This window comes from Microcebus murinus, chromosome 2, assembly GCF_040939455.1.
Source record: "Microcebus murinus isolate Inina chromosome 2, M.murinus_Inina_mat1.0, whole genome shotgun sequence".
Taxonomy (NCBI): Eukaryota; Metazoa; Chordata; class Mammalia; order Primates; family Cheirogaleidae; genus Microcebus; species Microcebus murinus.
This window is the reverse complement of record NC_134105.1, coordinates 22,508,326-22,533,562: the sequence shown is the minus strand read 5'-3', so window position 1 is coordinate 22,533,562 and position 25,237 is coordinate 22,508,326. Positions and strand designations below refer to the sequence as shown.

The 25,237-nt window shown below is 41.7% G+C and overlaps 1 protein-coding gene and 1 pseudogene across 2 annotated transcripts in view; both read right to left on the bottom strand.

Annotated features, from left to right (window-relative positions):
- Positions 1–25,237, bottom strand: part of KPNA6 (karyopherin subunit alpha 6) — a 49,552-nt gene that overhangs the window by 5,729 nt on the left and 18,586 nt on the right. For both annotated transcript variants that reach the window (XM_012765426.2, XM_012765428.3), the window contains exons 2-13: positions 12,625–12,758; positions 10,836–10,928; positions 9,984–10,083; positions 8,628–8,722; positions 7,380–7,511; positions 6,109–6,197; positions 5,078–5,177; positions 4,619–4,782; positions 4,352–4,430; positions 2,756–2,881; positions 2,318–2,445; positions 498–676 (exon numbers count right to left, since the gene is read on the bottom strand). In XM_012765426.2, coding sequence (XP_012620880.1) covers positions 498–676; positions 2,318–2,445; positions 2,756–2,881; positions 4,352–4,430; positions 4,619–4,782; positions 5,078–5,177; positions 6,109–6,197; positions 7,380–7,511; positions 8,628–8,722; positions 9,984–10,083; positions 10,836–10,928; positions 12,625–12,758 — 1,419 coding nt within the window. The remainder of the gene's footprint in view (positions 1–497; positions 677–2,317; positions 2,446–2,755; positions 2,882–4,351; positions 4,431–4,618; positions 4,783–5,077; positions 5,178–6,108; positions 6,198–7,379; positions 7,512–8,627; positions 8,723–9,983; positions 10,084–10,835; positions 10,929–12,624; positions 12,759–25,237) is intronic.
- On the bottom strand, positions 8,107–8,213 carry LOC142869882 (uncharacterized; annotated as a pseudogene).

The window sequence follows — 25,237 nt, the reverse complement described above, 5'->3', positions numbered from 1 at the left end:
CCAGCCTGAGCGAGACCCCGTCTCTACTAAAAATAGAAAGAAATTAATTGACCAACTAAAAATATATATACAAAAAATTAGCCGGGCATGGTGGTGCATGCCTGTAGTCCCAGCTACTTGGGAGGCTGAGGCAGAAGGATCGCTTGAGCCCAGGAGATTGAGGTTGCTGTGAGCTAGGCTGACGCCATGGCACTCACTCTAGCCAGGGCAACAAAAGTGAGACTCTGTCTCAAAAAAAAAAAATAAAAGACCCAAATCCAAATTCTAGCTCAACTCCAGCTACTCAATACATGCCCGTTACACGCGTGGTATCATCTGAAACTCTGTGGATGGTATAACTTGTCTTTAGACACAGACTCAAGTCTCACAGAAGGTATGGATGCTCCCCAACATACTCTTTCACATATATACACCACTTTGGAGGCTGACAGTCCTCAGGTTCTGACCTAGAATCTCTCTACTTGAGGCAGAGGTGAGGCTGGGTAGAGGGCACATACCATAGGCTTCCTCGATGAGGCCACAGTAGGGATTAACCCCTGAGCCACTGCGCTTGCCTTCTTGCTCTCCAAGCCGCAGGATGTTCTCCAGTCCATTGAGGGCCACTTGCACAATCTTGGAATCCATTACAGTCAGCAAATCGCACAGGGGTTTGATGCAACCCAGTGAGACCAGGTACCTGCGGGCCAGAGACCAGGCAAGTTCTAAGCTAATGCAGGGCAACTGAAGTGCTGGGCAGGTGCTGTGGCCTGTGGGCCTCCCTCATACATGTTAATACTCTCAGCAATCCACTCTACTGACCCTTGATGACCACCTATCCTTTCTCTGTCTCCATCTCCCATTGCTGTGGTCTAGTTCATTTTACACAGGGATGCTCCCATACACTTCTCCTCCTTGACTCCAATGTCTCCTTGGTTGTTTGTAACATACCACTCTGAACACATCATTTCTCTGCTTAGAATTTTCACAGAGGCCAGGTGTGGTGGTTCACGTCTATTATCCCAGCATTCTAGGAGTCTGAGGCGGAAGGACTGCATAAGGCCTGCTGTTTGAGATCAGCTTAAGCAAGAGCGAGACCCTATCTCTACAAAAAATTAGCTGGAAGTGGTGGTATGCAACTGTAGTTCTAGCTACTCGGGAGGCTGAGGCAAGAGAATCATTTGAGCCCAGGAGTTTGAGGTTGCTGTGAGGTTGGATGATGTCACTGAACTCTAGTCCAGGGAACAGTGAGACTGTCTCAACAAAAAGAATTTTCACAGGCTCCCTATTTCCTTCAAGTCCAAGTTCTATGGCATTACAATACAGACTCCATAATGTGGCTCCTACTTCCTTTTCTAGCTCTAACTCCCATTACTCCATTCCCAGAACACTTCTAAAGGACTCCATATTTCTAATTCTTATACCTTTACTTATGCTTTTCCTTGTATAAGAGGCCTTTTATAACCCCATATTTATCCTTCAAAGGTCAACTCAGTGGCTATCACTTTCCTCCTAAGGCTTTATTTTACATATTTTTTTGAGGCAGAGTTTCATTCTGTTGCCCAGGCTAGAGTGCAGTGGCATCATTGTAGCTCACTGCAACCTCGAACTCCTGGGCTCAAGTGATCCTCCTACCTCAGCCTCTCGAGTAGCTGGGACTATAGGTGTGTGCCAGCATGCCTGGCTAATTTTTTCTACTTTTGGTAGAGGGGGGTCTAGCTCTTGCTCAGGCTGGTCTCAAACTCCTGACCTCAAGCAATCCTCCTGCTTCAGCCTCCCAGATTATACGCATGAGCCACTGTGTCCAGCCTCCTAAGGCTTTATATATACTGACTATAAGACCTTAGTAGGCAAGTGAAGGGTAAGAGGCTTTTCCAATTCCCATCACTCCTATTAATGGTCAGATAATGGAAACTAAAATAAAAAAGCACATACACAAAACAGCTTTCTATTTGCTTCTCTCAAGTCTCATCCCCCACAATGATTTCCCAAACAAGCTTCTCTGACTAAGCTACAGCATGGTTCCCCTTCATTTGTATGAATAATTGAGAACTGCACAGATTTCAGTCCTCTAGAGGATAGGAAAAGATAGAGGAAGGATAGATGTCTATGTCATAGGTTTCTATTCTCCAGGAGGGAAAAGAGGTACCAAACATCATCATCTACAAGAATCTATTCCAGATTCCAGTGTCACTGTAGCAGCTTACCAGTTAAACCCTGTTACAGCTGGAATAGGGGGCAGATCAATCTGACCAAAAGCAGTTTAGAGGTCATCTGTAAACCATGAGCAAACAGGGAGAGCACACATACCATTCAAGACAATGGGAAAGGAATAGGATACCTGATCTGCTCAGGGGTTCCTCCTGATGTGGCATTGGTGATGGCCCAGGCTGCCTCTTTTCTTGTACGAAACTCTGCTTTCTGAAGAATTTCAATCAACACAGGGAAGATATTTGCATCTATAACAGCCTGAGAGAGGATTGAGGGAAGGGGGATGGAGGGAGAATGTCACTTCAAGAGAAGAAAGCAAATCCAGCCCCCAAATCAGCTAAGATTTAGTTAGACATGTTCCCCTCATGGGAGTTCTCTTTTGTTTTTCCCAGATAGATGACAGGCTACAGATGAACTGAGCTTCAACTACACAGATGCTTTGACCAACAGCACATACTGACTCCAATTTCTAAAGGGAAACAAATTCTTTCTTCTGAAAGCAAATATCCCATTACCTCTCATGTTTTCTACAGCTCCCTATACCTCCTGACTTTTCTGCTTGTTCTACCTGTATTTGAGCCCTGTTGCCAGCAGTGATATTTGAAATGGTCCAGCAAGCTTCCTTCCGGATTGACTCCTTAGGGCTGCTCAACAAGTGGAGAAGGCAAGGGAGGGCTGAACAGTTAAGAATGACCTAGAAAACCAAAAGCACAGGGAAAAAAATTATTATAGATAAATTGAACTTAATCAAAATTTAAAACTTTTGTACAACAAGACACCAGACTAAGGCCAGGTGCAGTGGCTCACGCCTGTAATGCTAGCACTTTGGGAGGCCTAGGCAGGAGGATCGCTCGAGGTCAGGAGTTCGAAACCAGCCTGAGCAAGAGTGAGACCCCGTCTCTACTATAAATAGAAAGAAATTAATTGCCCAACTAAAAATATAAAGAAAAAAATTAGCCGGGCATGGTGGCACGTGCCTGCAGTCCCAACCACTCGGGAGGCTGAGGTAGAAGGATAGCTTGAGCCAGGAGTTTGAGGTTGCTGTGAGCTAGGCTGACGCCACGGCACTCTAGCCCAGGCAACAGAGCACGACTGTCTCAAAAAAAAAAAGAAAAACAAAATAAAACAACCCCCCCCCAAAACCCAGAAAATAACAAGCATTGGCAAAGCTGTGAGGAAACTGGAACATGTACATTGTTGATGGGAATGTAAAATGGTAGAGCAGTTGCGCAAAACTGTACAGTGGGTCCTAAAAAAAGTTAAACATAAAATGACCATATGATCCAGTAATTCCACTTCTGAGTATATACCCAATAGAACTGAAAACAGGGACTCCAACAAATATTTGTATATCAAAGTTCATAACAGCATTATTCACAATAGCTAAAAGGTGGAAGCAACCCAAATGTCCATTGATAGATGAATGAATAAATAAAATATGGTGTATACATACAATGAAATATTATGCAGCCTTAAAAAGGAAGGAAATTCCAACACATGCTACAATACGGATCAATCTTGAAGATGTTAATTAAGCTAAATGAAATAAACCAGATGAAAAAGGACAAATACTGTATGATTCCATTTATATGAGGTACCTAGAGTAGTCAAACTAATAGTGACAGAAAGTAGAATGGTGGTTACTAGGTTTTGAGGGGGAGGGAGGAATGGGGAGTTATTGTTTAATGGGTACAGAGTTGGTTTGAGATGATGAAAAAGTTCTGTAGATGGATGGCAATGATGATGAAATAACAGCATGAATGTACAAACTCCACTGAAATGGTTAAAATGGTGTATTTTAATACAACATAGTATCCAAGTGACCCTAAAGATCTAGAAAGCAGAGGTGGAGTTCCATTGCTTTCAATATCTCAAAGGGACACGACTCAAACTTAACCACCTTACAATGCCCCAGGCAGTAAGTCCAGTTATTCCATTTAGTTTTCCTTTGTGAGCATCCACTGGAAGATGATGTATTTCCAATATATAGAAGAAAAAGCGGAACCAAGTTTCCCATAATCATTTAGAGAATGACAGAGCTACATCTTTTCACTCGCTGCCTCCCATCAGTACTAGAGCCCTTAGCAGGAAGACTTTTGTCACCAGGCAGCTTTCCTCAGTGCTCTCCCATAGCTGGTCTAAGATCCTGCATCCTCCTCCTTACCTGGGTCTGGATGTCATCCCCAGTGACGATGTTACCCACAGCTCTCAGGGCAGGGGAAGCCACTTTATAATCGTTGTGCCTACAGAAGAGGGAGATCTGATCAGCAGAGAGCAAGCACACCATTTTTAGCCCTGCTGACCACCAAGGCTGGCAGCATTCTCATGGCTCCAGACCACTGAGTAGGACAGCAAACTGCTAATGCAGCTCTTTAGTCTGAGCTTGCAGAAGCTCAGACAATCTGTACCCTCTCTAACTGAGACTACTCACATCAGCAGCTCTACCAATCTCCGGCACACTCCAGAGTCTATGACTGCCTGGATTTTCTCATTGGGGCCATCTGACAGATAAGAGAGGGCCCAGCAAGCATCTGCCAGCAAGTCTGAATCGCTGCTGAAGAGTAGGCGAGACAGTACCGGCAAACAAGGAGAGACCTGTTGGAAGCAGAGTGAGACAGACTCATGCAGACAAGACTACAACAGCTCCATCACTAACCCTAACACTGCTACTCCCTCTTCCACAAGTAATTCTCAACCCTGGGGATCTCCACTACAAAGAACCTTCAGACTTACCTTTTCACTTTACCATCGAGGTATACAAGATCACCTACTTCACTGACAATTGCCTCTTTCAGTTTCCCATGATTTGAGACTCTAAGGGGTACCCCAAAGACTTAAAAACTCCATACGAAGGAACCTGCTATTGCTCAGGGACCGGTAAGTAGCTTACCTTTGCAAACTCTGGGGGTGGGTTCTTCCCTCGACAGAGGTTTGACAGGGCCCAGACTGCATTCCGTGTCATTGTCAGTCGTGTGGACTTGGTAAGGAGTCTGAAGGAAACAGCAAAGACAGATCCTGAGCATTGATGCCTTGGCATAGTGCTACTGCCAATGAATGTTGGGGACAAATCCAATCAGACCCCAAGATTCTAGCAGCCTATCTGTTTCTTCCTACTCATAGAGCTATGTTAACAGAGCAGGTGTAGGCCAGAAGGTCAACCTCTGCACAGAGTAATTTTGTGCAGGACCAGCTGTGGTTAGTTAATACCATAGATAATAGGGACAAAACAAAGGGCTAGATATTAAGAAAGCCTGTAAAACTTTTAAAGTAGGATATACTGTGCTCCTAACCCTGGTCACAAATCCAGGACAAGGAGTAGTATTCTCTTTGGAAATAAAAGCTGAAGATCTGGTATGAGAGATTTAGCCCTGCAGTATGGAATGCTTTTCTGTGAAGGGTCCAAGAAAGTGACAGTGGTAGCCTATGAGATTGTGGTCTCTGCAGAACAGTTCATTCATCTGTTTTAGTTTAGATGTAGCTTACTCTAAGAGTATATGGGGGAGGGATGGGAGACAGATCCAGATGACCCTTCCTAGGGTCTTGGATCTATGATTTACAACAGAGCTGTCCAATGTACCTATGTATAACCCCAAAGCAAATCAATGCATTCTGTAGAGAAGTCTGGATTTTGCCAGATGGGCTAGTCCTGCCTCTTTCTCCTGGCTCAACAATGAGGGAGAAATGACCAACATCAGGTTCTACAGTACCATTAAGTGAGAAATAAGATCCTCCTTGGCATATACCAGTGGCACAATCTTTTTAATCTCAAAAGATAGCTATCTTTTACTTTGGTAATCAGAATGTATCTTCAGAGTTTTTGTATTTACCTATTATCTTAAGGGATCAAGTAAGCTGTCCCTAAATGATCTGTCACATGGCTACCCTTTAGATACCCAGGTGCAGATGATCACAATTACTCACGTTAACAAAGGATTAAGGATGGAACAGTTCAAGACGTAATCTCGGCAAACGGAGCTGTCTCCAGCTATGTTTCCCAGTGCCCAGACTGCCTGAAAAGGGGATGATGGAACTGTCACCCACAGAACCTGGTAGCTTCTGTGAGTACTATATAGCCACAACTACACAGTGAGAATGATGGCTAAGAACCATGTCAAGGCCTGAGACACACTAAACAAGCTCAGGCAACCTCCCTGTTAAAATCCTTATTGGGCACTTGCCCTACAAGGACCTTTCTCATGGGAGGTCCCAGTTCAGAGGAGACAACAGGCTGTCATCTGCACTAGCCAGAGAAACCAAACCAATACCTCCCCAATCCCACCTCTGAAAAGAGAAGAAAGTGATCAGAAAGTTGCATTCTTATAGAGGCCTTGGACCAATCCTGTATGTGTTAATAAGATTCTGACCAACTAGCAAGAATCCAGTGGAAGAAACAGAAGTTATATCTTTATCTCCATGATTGATGTCTTTTTTTTCCAATAATACTTCTGACAACAAATGTACGGAGTTTTTTCCACAACAGCCATCAATTTGCTGATACCACTGTGTGTCCAACAATTTAATTCAATTCTGACACTAACTCCTGGAGTCAGCACAGACCCCACAGGTTAAGGTCCCACAAGACTGCCCCCACTTCAGACACCAGTTTTAAGTCCTGTACTTCTGACCAAACAGCTATAAATTGGTCATCTCTACATTCCCCTCCTCAGTTTGGTAATTTGCTAGAACTGAACTCAAGAAAAACTTTACTTACACTTACCAGTTTATTAAAAGGATACAACTCAGGAACAGCCAAATGTAAGAGATGCAGAGGGCAGGTAAGGCAAGGTACATACAGAGTAGTGGGTGGGAGAGCAGAGTTTCCATACTCCCTGCCACCTTACCAAAACATCAATATTTGGGAATGTGTTCACTAACCTGGAATCTCTCTGAATCTCATTGCTCAAAAGTTTTTATAATCCCCTTCCCTCCCTCAGGTTGGAGCATAGGGCTAAGAGTTCCCACCTTTGAATCCTATGTTTGGTTCTTCTGTTCTAAGGCTACCAAGAATGATTTATCTCATTAACATAGAATCAGGTGTGTTCTAAAGGGGCTCTATAAATAAAAGACACTCTTATCACTCAGAAAATCTCAAGGGTTTTAAGAGCACTGTGCCAAAAATCAGGACAAAGGCCAAATATATTTTTTATTATACTGTAGGCACCATCAAGAATTAAGACAAATCTAAGTATTACCTGTTCCTGTACATCCTCAAAGTCTGAGTTAAGCAGCTCTATAAAAATGGGGACGGCTCCTGCTTCAATGACAATTTTGGTCTGCTGAGAGGTTCCAGAGGCAATGTTTGTTAGAGCCCAGGCAGCTTCAAACTGAAAGTGAGATTAAGCAATGATTGAAAGGTCATTCCAGACTTAGCAGCCATGCCTATCAGCTGCCTTAGAACAGTAAGCCTCTTGCCCATGAATTAAAAATCCCCCACAAAATATAAGCAAGCCTCTTACTCATGAATTTAAATACAAAATACAAATACACACAAAATACAAACCTCTCCCCTCTTCCCTCTAAATAGTGGGAAGAGGCAATAATGTGACATAATGAGAAAAACAAACTGGGCCTCAATGGTCCCAAATTTAGCCCTGCATTACCATAGCACCCATGGATGGCACACTTTTTATATCCTGAGCTTCATTTCTTTTCTTTTTTTAATTGTGGAAAAGAGGTTTTTCTTTTTTCCAAAAATTGCACCAAAGTAAAGCAAAACTCTAGTTGAGGTGGGAGGGGGAGGGGAGTGGGTATATACATATATAATGAATGAGATGTGCACCACCTGGGGGATGGTCATGCTGGAGACTCAGACTTGTGGGGGGAGGGGGGAATGCACATTTATTGAAACCTTAAAATCTGTACCCCCATAATATGCCGAAATAAATAAATAAATAAATAAAACTAAAAAAACAAAAAAAAAACCCCAAAAAACCTCTAGTTGATGCGGGCGTGTTGTGTAGGCATTAGCAGTACTGCCCTCACTATTTGTTCATTGGACAGTAGCACTACCCCAAGACAAGGATAGTTGATTTTCTTCATTTCTGAAATGAGGATTAGCGTGTGATGGGTTTCGCAAAGTCCTTTCAGCTGAGTTTCTGGCACGTTTCAATGAATTGACCCATCACTTGTCTCTGAGAAGGGAGACCCTGAAAGGCTAATCAGTGTGCCTCAGGCCATACAGATAGAAGTGGACTATACCCTCTGATATATAACTGAATGATCAGTCTGACTTACTATAGTATCTTTCCGTTGAGATTGTTTTAAGGAAGAGATTTTGGTTCTTTTTCACTGAAGCCAATAACATGTTAGCAAACTGATGGTTTCTCTTAAACGGTTCCTCATATTACTTGTCTATTCCTGAGAGATGTGTCTGTAGAAATATCCCACTGCAATTTCTTGGAAGGGCTTTCATCTAATAACTCCTACCCCGCTGGCCTTACCTGTAATGTACAATTCTCATTCCTCTTCAGAAACTCCACAAACCGATCCACCACTCCTGGTGTATTGATAACTTCATCTATTGGAGGACTAGGCTCTGGAAGAGGGAGAAGGGAAAAGAAAAAGTCAAGAGAGGCTTTGTCTGATCCTTTCACAGGGGTCAGCTCACAACTCTTCCTAGATACTTCTTTTTTTCTCCCTTTTGTTCCACAACAATCATCTTAGAATAGATACCTCTGACTACCCTTGTGAATATTCTCAAACTTCCTCCTGGTAAGGTGGTTGTAACAATACCTGCTTGTCTTTGATAGCTGGAATGCTAAAGAGTAGAGCCAATCCTAATTTAGGTATGCTCACCTTTGGCTTACTGAACATAAGCAAAGAATGATTAAGTCGGTGAGGAAAGCTCAAGGGATAAACAACCCTAGTCTAAACATTTTCCATCTCAGACAGACCAGTCATCTCTTCATGGGAGGACTGCTTAATACACTGAAACAAGAGGTATTTTCCTATCACACATCAAATTTTTATCAAACATCTATTATGTACCATACAGTTCTATATATTGAGGATATAGGAGTTAACAAAACCCCAAGTCCCTGCCCACATAAAGCTTACATCCTAGTTGGAAGAGACATTTTAATATGTCAGATGATAATAAATATAAAGAGCGGGGCCGGGCGCTGTGGCTCACGCCTGTAATCCTAGCTCTTGGGAGGTCGAGGCGGGCGGATTGCTCAAGGTCAGGAGTTCAAAACCAGCCTGAGCAAGAGCGAGACCCCGTCTCTACTATAAACAGAAAGAAATTAATTGGCCAACTGATATATATATAAAAAAAAATAGCCGGGCATAGTGGCGCATGCCTGTAGTCCCAGCTACTCGGGAGGCTGAGGCAGAAGGATCACTCGAGCCCAGGAGTTTGAGGTTGCTGTGAGCTAGGCTGACGCCACGGCACTCACTCTAGCCTGGACAACAAAGTGAGACTCTGTCTCAAAAAAAAAAAAAAAAAAAAGAAAATAAATATAAAGAGCGGAAAAAGAATATATAGGGCAAGGCAAAGAGATAAAAAATGCTGAGGGTGGGGGTAGCTTGCAATTTTAGATAGGGGTCAGGGTAGGCTTTATTAAGAAGGTAGGATTCGATAATAGAAGTGGAGTTGCAACATAGATATTTGGGAGTAGAGGACATCAGGTAGAAGGAATATTCAGTGCAGAAGTGGGAATGTGCCTGCCTTATACAAGGAACACCAAGGCCAGTAGGGCTAGAGCAGAATGAGCAGGGGGAGAGTAGTTGATAATATCAGTGAAAAAAAATAGGAGGCTAAAAAACAGGTCTCTCAGAGGGACCAGGCTCTGTACCTTTGGAGAGCAGTTTCCGAAATTTCTGTGTGGTTGCTAACTGCAGGTCAGAATCATCAGAAAAGAGCATCTCCACCATCTCTCTTGTGATCACACTCTCCTAGAACAAAAAACAAATTTAAGACTTTGCAAACCAACACTAGAGCCAAATGTGAGCACATAATCCTGCTTGACATCCTGTTTTCTAAGACTTGAGGGGAAGAGAATGGCAATAAAAGGCTCAGGAGAAGGGGTTTGTTTAATCCACGGCTGCTTCCAGTTGGCACATTTGAAAGTGATTCCTGGCTGGGCACTGAGGCTCACACCTGTAATTACTAGCACTCCGGGAGGCCTAGGTGGGAGGATTGGTTGAGCTCAGGAGTTCAAGATCAGCCTGAGTAAGAGCGAGACCCTGTTTCTACTAAAAATAGAAAAAATTAGCTGGGCAACTAAAAAAAAATAGAAAAAATTAGCTGGCCATGGTAGTGCACACCTGTAGCCCAGCTACTCGGGAGGCTGAGGCAGGAGGATGGCTTGAGTCCAGGAGTTTGAGGTTGCTGTGAGCTAGGCTGATTACCATGGCACTCTAGCCCAGGCAACAGAGTGAGACTCTGTCTCAAAAACAAAACAAAACAACAAAACCCAAAAAACAAAAGAAAGTAATTCCTTCTGGGGCAACAGATGGCTTCCTTTAAATGTTTCCTCAGATATTTCCATCAGAGACAAATCCTTGTTGACTACTTAAGCTGACCAGTCACAAAAGGGCCCATGGAGGAAGGAGCATGGTTACTAGCTATGACATGAACTGCCCAATTTCTATTCTTAGAAGCAGGTACTTCTCAGGCCTGCCTGAGGCGCATGCAAGGGCCTTACCCCAGTGGTAGAGCTCACATAGGAGTCCATGAGGAGACTATCAAACATGGCAGCTTCTTCATTAATCAGCTCCACATTTCTCCGTTTAAAAAGCTGAAAGTTTAAAATGAAGAGATAGCAGTATGATTACTCACTGAATCAAAGAAAACAAAGAACAACCCAATGTTAAATTATGGCATAAGTGACAAGGAAATATTAGAGCAGTTGAGAAAATGAGGTCAAACTTTATACAGTAGTCCCCCATTATCCATAGTTTTGCTCACCATAGTTTCAGTTACCTGTTGTAAATTGTGGTCTGAAAATATTAAATAAAAAATCTCAGAAATAAATAATTCCTAAATTTTAAATTGTCATTCTGAATAGTGTGATGAAATCTCACAGTATCACACTCTGTCTTCCCTGGGATGTGAATCATCACTTTGTCCAGTGTATCCATGCTGCATATGCTACTGCCCGTTAGTCACCTAGCAGCTGACTCCGTTATCAGACTACAGTGCTTGTGTTCAAGTAACCCTTATTTTACTTAAAAATGGCCCCAAAGTGCAAAAGCAGTGGTGCTGGCGATTTGGATATGCTAAAGAGAATCTGTAAATTGTTTCTTTAGGTGAAAAGATGAAAGTATTAGACTTCACAAAGCTGTCAGAGGCAAGTAAAAAAAAAGAAAGAAAAAGGAAAGATGAAAGTATAGGAAAAAAACATAGTATATATAGGGGTCAGTACTCCCCAGTTTCAGGGATCCACTGGGGGTCTTGGAACATATCCCATGCAGGTAAGGAGTGCTGAATGCTGACATGGAAAGATATGCAAAGGCTTTTCTTTCCATGGTATATCTAATTGTTAGCATTATTTAAGAGATCATTTTTATAAGTAAAAAAAACGTTTAAAGGCTGGGTGCAGTGGATCATGCCTGTAATCCTAGCACTCTGGGGGGCCGAGGCGGGCAGATTGCTTGAGGTCAGGAGTTCGAAACCAGCGTGAGCAAGAGCAAGACCCCATCTCTACTATAAATAGAAAGAAATTAATTGGCCAATATATATAGAAAAAATTAGCCGGGCATGGTGGTGCATGCCTGTAGTCCCAGCTACTCGGGAGGCTGAGGCAGCAGGATTGCTTGAGCCCAGGAGTTTGAGGTTGCTGTGAGCTAGGCTGACGCCACAGCACTCACTCTAGCCTGGGCAACAAAGCAAGACTCTGTCTCAAAAAAAAGAAAAATGTTTAAAGATTTCTATTCACTTTGCAAAAAAGATGATGTGTATGAAGTCCTTGAAGGAAACGAATAATGGTATAGCAAGAGGATAGGTAAACCAGGTCAGGTGACTGGATCTAGACCTAAGCAATGTACCAATCTGGTGGTGGTGTGGGATGGGAGTACAGATGGTGAGGCATTAATATAGTCTCAGTCCTGGGGATACTTACAGACAACAAACTCAAGAAAACAGAAAGAAGTAGGGCAGCCAGAAAGGCTGATGAACCTCTTAAAAGGGCCTGGCTTGGAGCTGGGTGTTGAAGGCCAGGTCTAACATCTGTTATTCTGAATGTTATACTGAAGGCCTAATAGCTGAAATGTCATACTAAAGACATAAATGATGTTTAAGTTGGTCTAACTTGTGGAAAGGGGCTTTTCTTAAAGCTTCCAACATTTTTTTTTTATAACAAAGGAAATTGGATGGTTGGCCTACTAAGCAAGCTATTTTGCTGAGGGGAAAGTGAGTGCCCAAGGTGAAGGCCAACCATAGGGACTGGATAGCTGTCCTGAACAGTATGTTTGAGAATACTCCAGTTAACCCACTTGTTGCTCCCGTTTCTGCTTCCGGAGCTGAATGCCCTCTTCTTCTCTTCTTCGTCTCATTTCCTCAGGGTTTAGGGCATTGTTCTTATAGCTCTTCATTCGATAATTGTCTTTCCCTGGGCTCGCCATGGTCTCTAGAAGAAGAGAAGATACAAACACACGTGAAAAACTCTTAAAAGGACGGCATTTCCTTTTCAGCAGGTTTCTGTCTCTACCCACCATTCACTGCCCCCCCCATTCCAGGAGGACCACAGCTCTCAAGAGGGCCCAATACTCTCAATAAGCACCTGACATCTCTAACACCATCCCTACCAACACACACACACACACACACACACACACACACACACACACACGTACGTATACAGTCTCCTTTAATTATAAATAAGCTGGTTAAATAGGTGGTATTAGAACAATTGGTATAAGCATATTAATAGTTAAAGGTGTGGGCCCTGGAGCTAGATTGTCTGGGTTCAGATCCTGGCTCTATTTGTTAGCTGTCCAACTTTGAACAAGTTGCTTTAACCTCTATGCTTCAGAATTTTATCTTTAAAACAGGGACATAGGCCGGGCGCGGTGGCTCACGCCTGTAATCCTAGCACTCTGGGAGGCCGAGGTGGGTGGATTGCTCAAGGTCAGGAGTTTGAAACCAGCCTGAGCAAGAGCAAGACCCTGTCTCTACTATAAATACAAAGAAATTAATCGGGCAACTAATATATATAGAAAAAATTAGCTGGGCATGGTGGCGCATGCCTGTAGTCCCAGCTACTTGGGAGGCTAAGGCAGAAAGGATTGCTTGAGCCCAGGAGTTTGAGGTTGCTGTGAGCTAGGCTGACGCCACGGCACTCACTCTAGCCTGGGCAACAAAGCAAGACTCTGTCTCAAAAAAACAAAAACAAAACAACAAAACAGGGACATAACAGTTCCTATTTCATAAAGTTGTTATAAGAATTAAATAGGTTAATACATGTGAAGTACTTTTTAGAACAATGCTAGGTGCATGGTAAATTGGTAAATGCTCACAAGTTTTGATGATCCCAATTTTACAAGAAAGAACAGATATATGACTTATCCAATAAACTCAGATACCTTTAACCCAATCAGGTTAAACATAGTATACCCAATTCTGTGGAATACCATCTATCTTTTTTCTTTTTTTTATGACAGGGTCTTGCTCTGTAGCCCAGGCTAGGGTGTAGTACCTCCCTGCAACCTTAAACTCCTGGGGCTCAAGTGATCCTCCTGCCTCAGGCTTCTGAGTAGCTGGGACTACAGATGTGTGCCACCACACCTGGCTAATTTTTCTGTTTTGTAGAGGTGGGGCCTCACTATTGCTAAGGCTGGTCTTGAACTCCTGGCCTCAAGCAATCGTCCTACCTTAGTCTCCCAAAGTGCTAGGATTACAGGCGTGAGCCACCGTTCCCAGCCTACAATGTATCTTTAAAAAAGATCCATATGCCCACTATCTTTTTAAATTTTTTAAACGTTTAAAATTTATCATGTAATACAATAAAAAAGTGTTAAACGTACGTAAGTTACAAACAAAAACATAAAATGCACATCTGTAAACCTACCACCAAATCTAAGCACTAGAACATTTTCATTATGCCTGAATCTAGTTGTGGGCTCTTCCCTTAGCCCAGGCTTGCTTATCCTCATGCCCCCTTCCGCCAAAAGAAAACTGCTATCTGACTTGTAAATATCTTTGCTTCAGTTTTTATTAGTCACACATATATACATCCCTAAATACTATACTGTGTTTAGTCTTCTGAGAATTATCTTCCTCCCACTTACTCACTGAGTTTTTAATACAGCTACATGTTTTTACGTGTAGCTATATTTCATTCATTTTTCCTGGGTTATATTACTTTGTTATGTAAATACATCAAAATTTACCCGTGTCTCTGTTGGTCTCCTCTCTACCCGCACCCCCCCCCCCCGGAGTTTTTCCCTAGTACAACCTATGGGGATACTATTGAGGACTCAGTGATAGATACAAGTTTTCTGAAATTCTAATTTGTGCTTGAAAGCTAAAATTTTATTATTGACAAATACTGATTCATTTCCTGCATTTTGAAGAAATGTCTGCCCAATATCTAAGTATGAAAGGCATTAAAGAAAACCTTAAAAGCAGGAGAGGCACATGACAGATGTATTCCACAGATTTAGGAGTTCAATATCAGATATGGGTAATTTCAATTAAAATCTCAACAGCATTTTTTTGAAGGCTTAACAACCTGATTGTATATGGCAGTAGAGTGATCACAGCTCACTGAAACCTCAAATTTCTGGGCTCAAGTGATCCTCCTGCCTACGCCTCTTGAGGAGCTGGGACTATAAGCACTCTACTATTGTAGTGATAGGGTATTGTTCTTGCTCAGGCTAATACTGAACTTCTAGGCTCAAGTGAGTATCCTTCCGCCTCGGCCTCCCAAACTGCTAGGATTACAGGCGAGATCCACCTTGCCTGGGCTGATTGTAAGGTTTTCTAAGGCTCCAAAAGATCCAACACACTCCTGAAAAATTAAGGTAGGAGGACCTACACTACCAGATGATGAATTTTGTTAAAAATTATTAATTAAGGTAATGTAATATTGGAGCGAAAAAGAAATCGACTGATGGAAGGGAGCCTAAAACTATATTTGGGCATATAGGGAGATTTGATCAATTGCAAGAGTCACATGAGGAAAAGAAAAGGCTATTTGGAAGACCATGCCAAGACAATGATTATACACATATGAAATCTAACCTCATTGGTAATCTGGGATTTGCAAATCAATATCTTAATTAAATACCTTATTACACCCAATAGATAGTCAAAAGTGGCAATTCTATGTATTGGTCAACATATATATCAGTAGAAACCCTGTATGTTTTTCTTAGCTAGTGTAAATTGGCAATACATTGGAAGACAACTTTAGCACTAGCTGGTCAAGTTTAATATTTACCTGCCTACAACCTAGCAATTCATTCCTTAGAATAGCAGTTCTCAAAATATGGTCTGCAGACCCCTGGGGGTCCCTGTGACTACTTCAAAGGGTCTAGATAGTAAAGACTAAGATGTTATTTGACATTTTCACTATGTTGACATTTGCACTGGTACTGTAAAAGAAATAGTGGATAGATCTGCTCATGCACAAATTAAGGCAATGGCACCAAATTATACTAGTAATCCTTGTGCTTTTCACCATCACTCTCACTGTTAAAAAAATTACTGGTTTCATTAAGAATATCCTTGATGAAACAGTATAAAAATCAACTCTTGAAAGCATGTCTGGGGGAAAATCACCTGTGGTTTTTAAGTTGCTAGGTAAACTAGACATTTTTATTGATGCAATTTTTACTTGAAAGAGTGGAACCGCCCACCTCGGCCTCCAGAAGTGCTAGGATTACAGACGTGAGCCACCGTGCCTGACCCACATTCTCTTTTCAATCAACTTAGTTATCTGCGGTTGTGTGCCCTTTTCATCCTTAATATTATTTTATGTCCTCTTTTGTTCTTGAGAAACTTCACCAAAGACTTTACTATTTTTATTTTGGTCTTTTGAAAGCTCCAAGGTTTGGCTTTGTGGATTCTCTCTATTATGTGATTGCTGTCTCCTTTCCACTTCTTTTTTTCTAACTTAAGCTGTGTACTTAAGTACACACCTAAGTACAAGGCTATACTATATGACCTTTCTAAAAATTGTAAATTTCCTTCAAATTAATATTTGTATTGTAATTCAGTTCTGAATACCTAATTTACATGGACTTTCTTATTTGGATCATGAGAGTTTCTTAAAATGAGTAATGTTTGAGGCCTTTTGATTAATTTGTAATATAATCACACTGGGGTCAGAGTCCTGAGAAGCCTTTTAAACTTTCTGAGATTTGCTTTTTTAGCTTACTATGGATTCAATTTATATACGTGTCCCATGTGTGCTTGAAAGAAACTATAATATTCAATTATTGTGCATGGCATTCTGTACATATGTCCATTAAATCAAGTTGTTCATTACACTGTTCAACTCTTCCACTACTTTACACTGAAGTTATCCATGTTACCCTGCAGTTTAATTTTGCTTTATATATTTTTAACTATTTCATTAGGGGTATACACATTCAGAACCACTGTAGCTTGCTGGTGAATCAAACAGTTTATTATTACAAAGTGAGCTAAATTATTCCTTAAGAATGCTCTCGGTTGCTCTTTTTATTTTGTTGAATACTAACATAATTATCACCTCCACTTCCAGCCATGATGAAATAACATGGATAGGATTTACCCTGCTGCCGTAAACTGTTTCAGACATTGGACAACGGCAGTGCAGAATTATGATTCCCCAAGCAAGGGAAATAAATGAAGTGAGCCCTACTTATCTCCTTGGCTTTCTGCCTGGGAAGTACAGTCTAGAGCAGGGAGGAGTCCCAAACAGAGCACTGAAATCTCACTGGTTGAGGAGAGAGACTAGAGAGATCAGGGAGACTGAGGCAGCTGGAAATTGCAAGGCAGAGTTGTAGAGAGAAGGGAGATACACAGAAAAAAAGGTTGGGAAATCTGCTTAGGGTTTCTTAAGTCTTTGCTGAAGACTAAGGATGCATACATGTAAGATGAAGCTCCATGAGCCAGGGAAAGGGCTGCAATGAAAGGACACCACACAGTTACTTGAAGTCCTACGAAGAAATAAAAATCTAGCCCGGCCCAGTGGCTCCTGCCTGTAATCCTAGCACTCTGGGAGGCCGAGCCAGGTGGATTGTTTGAGCTCAGAAGTTCCAGACCAGCCTGAGCAAAAGTGAGACCTCATCTCTACTAAAAATAAAAAAATTAACCGGGCGTGGTGGCACGCTAAGTCCCAGCTACTTGGGAGGCTGAGGCGGGAGGATCACTTGAGCCTAGGAGTTGGAGGTTGCTGTGAACTAGGCTGACACCACAGCATTCTACTCAGGACAGCAGAGTGAGACTGTCTCAAAAAAAAAGAAAAAATCCTCTGGTAAAGGTAACTACATGGGGTAGTAGAAAAGCCAATATTATTGTATTTTTTGGTTTGTAAGCCCACTTTTTATTTCCTACATGACTTAATAGACAAATGCATAAAATAATTATAAATCTACATTATTGGGCACACAATGTACAAAGATGTAATTTGTGACAATAACATAAATGGGGACAGAGCAGTACATAAGCAGAATTTTATATGCTATTTTCTTTTTTTAGACAGCCACAGAAGCTGTGTTTTGTATGCTACTGAAGTTAAATTAGTATCAATTCAAATGAGAGTGTTATAAATTTAGGATGTTAAATGTAATCCCCATGTAATCACAAGGAAATACCTAAACAAACATATTTACACAAAATAAAAATTAAAATAGACTTTAAGTCAAAAACTGTCATAAAAGACAAAGAAGGACATTATACGATCAATTCATCAAAAAGATAGAGTAAGACCCCATCTTTACTAAAAATAGAAAAAATCAGTTGGGCATGGTGATGTGTGCCTGTAGTCCTAGCTACCCTGGACACTGCTGAGGCAGGAGGATTGCTTGAGCCCAGGAGTTCGAGGTTGCAGTGAGCTATGATGACATCACTGCACTCCCAGGTCAATGGAGTGAAGACTGTCTAAAAAAGAAAAAAAATTAGCCAGATGTTGTGACGTGCATGCATCTGTAGCCCCAGCTATTTGGAAGGCTGAGATAGAAGGATCCTTTGTGCCCAGGAATTCAAGGCTGCAGTGAGCTATGATCCTGCCACTGTACTCCAGCCTGGGTGACAAGAGTGAGACTCTGTCATTCATTCATTCATAAATAAATATATAAATAATAATAAAGGATTTGAACATACAATCTCCAAAAAAGATATGCAAATGGCCAATCTGCACATGAAAAGATGCTCAACAAATCAAAATCACAATGAGATACCACTCCACACCTATGAGGATGGAATGAGAATAATTAAACAAAACAACACATGTTGGCTAGGATGTGGAGAAATTGGAATCTGGTGCATTGCTGGTAAGAATGTAAAAATGGTGCAGCTGCTGTAGATAAGAGTATGGTGGTTCTTCAAAAAAATTAAACAGAATTATCACATGATCCAGCAATCCAACTCTTTGGTATATACCAAAAGAATGGAAAACAGGGACTTGTAGGTAATGTTCAGTGCAGTATTATTCACAATGGCCAAAAGGTGAAAACAACCCAGTATCCATCAACAGAGGAACAGATAAACAAAATGTGGTACAGCAGTCCTCACTTATCCATAGTTTTACTTTCCATGATTTCGGTTGCCCATGGTCAACAAAAGTCTGAAAATATTAAATAGAAAATTACAGAAACAAACAGTTCATAAATTTTAAATCGAGTGCCGTTCTCTCAGTATCATGATGAAATCTCATGCTACCGTGCTCCCTCCTGCCTGGGATGTGAATCATCCCTTTGTCCTGCATATCTATACCATATATTCTACTGCCCATTAGTCACTCGGGAGCCAATTTATTTATCAGATTGCAGTGTCTGAGTTCAAGTAACCTTTGTTTTACTTAATAATGGTCCCAAAGGATAAGAGTAGTGATGCTGGCATATTGTTACAATTGTTCTACTTTATTTGCAGTTTCAGGCATCTAATGAGGGTCTTTGAACATATCCCCTGCAGATAAGGGAGAGACTATGGTAAATGAATCCCATGGAATATCATTCAGCTATGAAAATGAACAAAGGTCTGACACACGATACAATATGGATGAACCTTGAAAGTAGTATGCCAAATGAAATAAGCAAGACACAAAAGGATAAATTATGTGATTCCCTTATATGAGGTACCTAGAGTAGACAAACTCAGAGATAGAAAGTAGATTAAAGGTTACCAGGTGCTGGGAGGTAGGGAAAATGGGAAGTAAAACAGAATTTCTGTTTGGGGTAATAAAAGTTTGGAAATAGTAGAGGAGATAAAACATAATATTGTGAATGCAATTAATGCCATTGAATTGTACACTCACAAATGGTTAAAATGGCAAATTTTGTTACATGTATTTCACAATAAAAAAATTTTTTTTTTTAATTCTGAGGCTGGAGGACCCCTTGAGCCCAGGAGTTCAAGGTTGCAGTGAGCTATGATCACTCCATTGCACTTCAGCTTGGGTGACAGAGCAAGATCCTGTCTCAAAAAACAAAAAATAATCTCTTTGCCCTCAGCTGTCATTTAAAAAGAAAAAGAAAAAAGAAATAAAACTGTCAGTGAACCTCCCTGAAGCCTTACCAACTTGGTTCTCCCCTTATATAGGTAATTCCATCTTCTCAATTTTTAATCTGAAACAGTGACTACAAGTATTGCGAAAGTGAAAAATAAGTTTTATATGCACAAAGAAGGGGACAACTAACTCTTAATACTGCCCTTTTTCTGGAAAGATAGGGATGATTCTGACAACAGAATTAAAAAAGAAATCTCCCACCAGGTGTGGCACAAACCTGTAATCCTAGCACTTTGGGAGGTCAAGGTGGGAGGATGGCTTGAGGCCAGGAGTTCGAGGCCAGCCTGAGCAAGAGTGCGATCTCACCTCTACAAAAAATAGAAAAATTAGTCAGGTGTGGTGGTGTGTGCCTGTAGTCCCAGCTACTTGGGAGGCTGAGGCAGGACTATTGCTTGAGCCTAGGAATTTGAGGTTGCAGTGATGTATAACCATGCCACTGCCCTCATGACCAGGCAACAAAGTGAGACTGTCTAAAAAGAAAAGAATAATTTTTTTAGCCAGGCATGGTGGCTCATGCCTGTTATCCCAGCATTTGGGGAGGCTGAGGTGAGAGGATCACTTGAGGCCAGGAGTTCAAGACCAGTCTGACAAGATAGAGACCCATCTCTATAAACTATAAAGAAAGTTAGCTGGGTGTGGTGGTGTCCCCTTGTAGTCCCAGATACTCAGGAGGCTGAGGCAGGAGGATCGCCTGAGCCAGGTTACAGTGAGCTATGACTGCGCACCTGTACTCCAGCCTAGGTGAGAGTGAGACCCTGCCCCCAAAAAACCCAAAAAGGAGTCTATAAGGGAATCTGCATTGAAAGAGAAGTGAGGCCGGGCGCGGTGGCTCACGCCTGTAATCCTTGCTCTCTGGGAGGCCGAGGCGGGCGGATGGCTCAAGGTCAGGAGTTCAAAACCAGCCTGAGCAAGAGCGAGACCCTGTCTCTACTATAAATAGAAAAAAATTAATTGGCCAACTGATACATATATAAAAAATTAGCCGGGCATGGTGGCATGGCCTGTAGTCCCAGCTACTCGGGAGGCTGAGGCAATAGGATCGCTTGAGCCCAGGAGTTTGAGGTTGCTGTGAGCTAGGCTGACGCCACGGCACTCACTCTAGCCTGGACAACAAAGCGAGACTCTGTCTCAAAAAAAAAAAAAAAAAAAAAGAGAAGTGAAACTGGAGGCTAAGGATGGAGAGCTGAATTTTGGAGCTAGGGATATTTAAGAAATGAAACTTTAGAGAAGGAGCCCCTGACCATTCTGGAAAGTAGCTTGGGGAAGCAATAGCAGTAGTAGAGTCTTACAATGTACAAGTCTTCACATCCACTTGGCAAAAGCCCACATGGACTTATTGTAAAAAAGTTCTAGGGAACAGCAGTGACCTCCCTTTGGTGTCCCCAATTACCCCTAGGCCTGGAGACTAACAGGTAGAGGACAAGTGCTAAAGGCAGCACTGTGAACCTCTGTCCCCTATTACCTGACACATGTTTTTTCATGACTCTGAGTCTGGGCTCTCCCAGAGGCTATCCCCTCCTTTGAGCAGAGCTGACAGTGAAGCTGGAAGGGGAATCAGGTTATGTTTCTTTAGTTACCATGGTGACAAGAAACTATCACAAATATTTGCTTATGACTTCACTGGAGAAGCAGGCAGGGAGGTTAGACTGAAAGGAGGAATATCTGCAGAAGTACATGTGAAATCAGCAACCAAAGAAGACTGGGCTATCTCTCAGCAATCCAGCAGGCCAGGGGGCTTTTTCCATCACGAACTCTCTCACTTGCTGGGGCTAGGTCAAAAAAATCCACAATACAAATAAACCTTTACTAGCATCTGACTGCCCTACACTCTCTTTGGGTTTTCTTAGTCAAGGAATCATCTCAAAGTGAATTATACTTCCCATTTCTAAGGAATAAATGTCTAATGTTGCCATGCATTTTATAGGCTTTTAGAACCAAGGAACTAGCAACAATAATACAAAATAGGCATGGGTGAATTATGTCATCTCAAAATTCATATGGTGAAGTCCTAACCCCCAGAACCTCAGAATGTGACTATATTTGGAGACAGAGTCCTTAAAGAGATAATTAAGGTAAATAAGGTTATTGGGGTAGGCCCTAATCCAGTAACTATGTCCTGGTAAGAAGAAAGGGAAAACACAATGTGAACATGAAGATGGTTATCTAGAAGCCAAAGAGAGGCCTCAAAAGAAACCAACTCTACTGCCCCCTTGATTTTGGACTTATATCCTCCAGAACTATGAGAAAACATATTTCTGTTGTTTAAGTCACCCAATCTGTGGTACTTTGTCATGGAAGCCCTAGCAAAGTAATATAGGCTTTAACTGATAGATGAAAAAAAACGAGGCTTAGAAAACACAATTGTCGGCCGGGCCAGTGGCTCATGCCTGTAATCCTAGCACTCTGGGAGGCCGAGGCGGGTGGATCGCTCAAGCTCAGGAGTTTAAAACCAGCCTGAGCAAGAGCGAGACCCCATCTCTATTATAAATAGAAATAAATTAGTTGGCCAACTAATATATATAGAAAAAATTAGCCGGGCATGGTGGCGCATGCCTGTAGTCCCAGCTACTCGGGAGGCTGAAGCAGGATTGCCTGAGCCCAGGAGATTGAGGTTGCTGTGAGCTAGGCTGACGCCACAGCACTCTAGCCTGGCCAACAGAGTGAGACTGTCTCAAAAAAAAAAAAAAAAAAAAAAAGGATACCAAATAGATTACCAGTCAACTTAACGGCATCTGACTAGAAGAGTCCAAAGAGCTGTATGTGAGAGATCAGGGAACCAGTGTTTTCTTTCTAGGTAATGACATGGCAATCTTCAAAGGACATGGGCCCTGGAATATCATTAAGGAGTCAATCTTTTCAAATTATGATCCTTGTCCTGGTGCTAAGCTGAGTGGGCTCTCCTCTTTGCAAAGGAAGACTTTCTAATGAAATGTTATCGTAGCTTCCCTGGTACTTGGGAATGAGCTAAGGCTTTAAAACAGGCAGAGTAACTATTGGGCATATGAGCTTTACAACTCATCATGATGTATTAAGGGTTCCTTAGATCCACTTGGAAAAGAGATAAAAGATTAAAAAACCTGTTATCTCTCAACATTTGGCCTCTTCCTTCAAGAATAAGAAACCTATCTTCTCCCAGGCTGAAATGAGTTTTTCCAGCTGATCCCTCCTTGGACTCTCCACTAGGAATTCTCATACAAATAAACATCAACAGAAGATTCTTGGGGTAAAACACAATAGCTACATACCAGTTAATTAAAAAGAAAATGGTAAGAGTGCACTGGGGTATAGAGCCCACAGCGTTAGCAAGTTAGTTAGGTTTGAAATGTGTCAAGCTCTTTGTATATATAATCTTGAATCTTCAAAACAATCCTGAGAAGTGGGCATTGTTCCCTATTTTACAGATGAGAAAAATGAGACTCAATGACAAACCAGGAAGAAGTTAATTTAAAGTCAACCCCGACCTGTTTGGTTCTAAATTCCAGGTTCTGTTCATTTTGTAAAACGAGAAGCTCAGACTGGACGTGGTGGCTTACGCCTATAATCCTAGCACTCTGGGAGGCCAAGGTAGGAGAATCGTTTGAGCTCAGGAGTTTGAGACCAGCCTGAGCAAGAATGAGACCCTGTCTCTACTAAAAAAAAGTAGAAAGATATTCCTGATCCATGTGCGAAAAAATAAAAAAATGAAAGATGTTAATACAAAAAATATTTTTTTCAAAAGAAAGAAATTAGATGGACAACTAAAAAAAATATATATATAAAATTAGCTGGGCACGGTGGCACATGCCAGTAGTCCCAGCTACTCGGGAGACCGAGGCAGGAGGATCGCTTGAGCCTAGGAGATTGAGGTTGCTGTGAGCTAGGCTGACGCCACAGCACTCACTCTAGCCAGGGCAACAGAGTGAGACTCTGTCTCAAAAAATAAATAAATAGATAGATAAATAAAGAAGCTCACAGCTATTGGAAACAGCAAATACATCTGAATTCTGAGTTGGGATTTGTATCATCACTGATAAAGAAACATCTGCTCACATCCTGGAATTTCAATTAACCACAAACTGCAATGTCTCAAAGGGTAAGAAGTCAATGATTCTTTTTTAGAGTAAGGTTCCCTTGCTCTATCACCTAGGCTGGAGTACAGTAGTGCAGTCATAGCTCAAGTGATCCTCCCACTGCAGCCTCTGGAGTAGCTAGGAATACAAGTGCCTTCCACCACAGTTAAATGTTTTAATTTTCATTTTTTGTAGAGATGGGGTCTTGCTATGTTCCCTAGGCTGGCCTCTAATTCCTAGCCTCAAGTGATCCTCCCCTTCGGCCTCTCAAAGCTCTTGGGATCACAGGCATGAGCCACCATGCCTGGCTCAGCTGTCTTATAGAATGCTCTACATTCTGGTTTTATGTCATTAAACTCATACTCCTAATCTTTGTATTTCCTGTAAAGTTTGGGGCTAGAATAGACTCAGGTTAAAAATATTTTTTGGCAAGAATATATATAAGTGATGCTGTGTTTCACACTGCATCATACCAAGAGGCACTTAATGACAGGTTGCCAATTTGATACTAAATTTGATAATGTGGTAACCGAATCTCTCTTCCTGAAAGTCATCTACAAATCCTAAGTATCCATTTACCTTAATTTTATCGCGACATGTTTCTTGAATATTATATATCTTATGTGTAAGAAATAAAGGGCAGCAAAATAATCAACTTTAGAAATAGACATTACCAATATTGTTGAATCTGTGTGCTCTGTTCATTCTTCTAACCAAATCTGACTTACAAAATTGCTTTTATCAAGCTATCAACAATGTCCATATTACCAAATCTAATGGGAAGAAATTTCTGTCCTCTTTTTTTTTCCTTTTTTTTTTGAGACAGAGTCTTGCTTTGTTGCCCAGGCTAGAGAGAGTGCCATGGCGTCAGCCTAGCTCACAGCAACCTCAAACTCCTGGGTTCAAGCAATCCTGCTGCCTCAGCCTCCTGAGTAGCTGGGACTACAGGCCATGCCACCATGCCCGGCTAATTTTTTTCTATATATATTAGTTGGCCAATTAATTTCTTTCTATATTTTATAGTAGAGACAGGGTCTTGCTCTTGCTCAGGCTGGTCTCAAACTCCTGACCTCAAGCAATACGCCCTCCTCGGCCTCCCAGAGTGCTAGGATTACAGGTGTGAGCCACCGCCCAGCCTCTGTCCTCTTCTTAACCCTTCGATAGCAGTTACTAATCAAGTCTCAGCTTTCTTGGCATTATTCCCTACCTCACCCATACTTCCCAGTCTCTCTTGATGGCTCCTCCCCCCTACATCTAAATACCGGTTTCTATCTTCACTCTCTCCCTAGGTGATTTCATCCAATGACAATTCCCAAATTTATGTCCTCAGCCAGTCCTCTC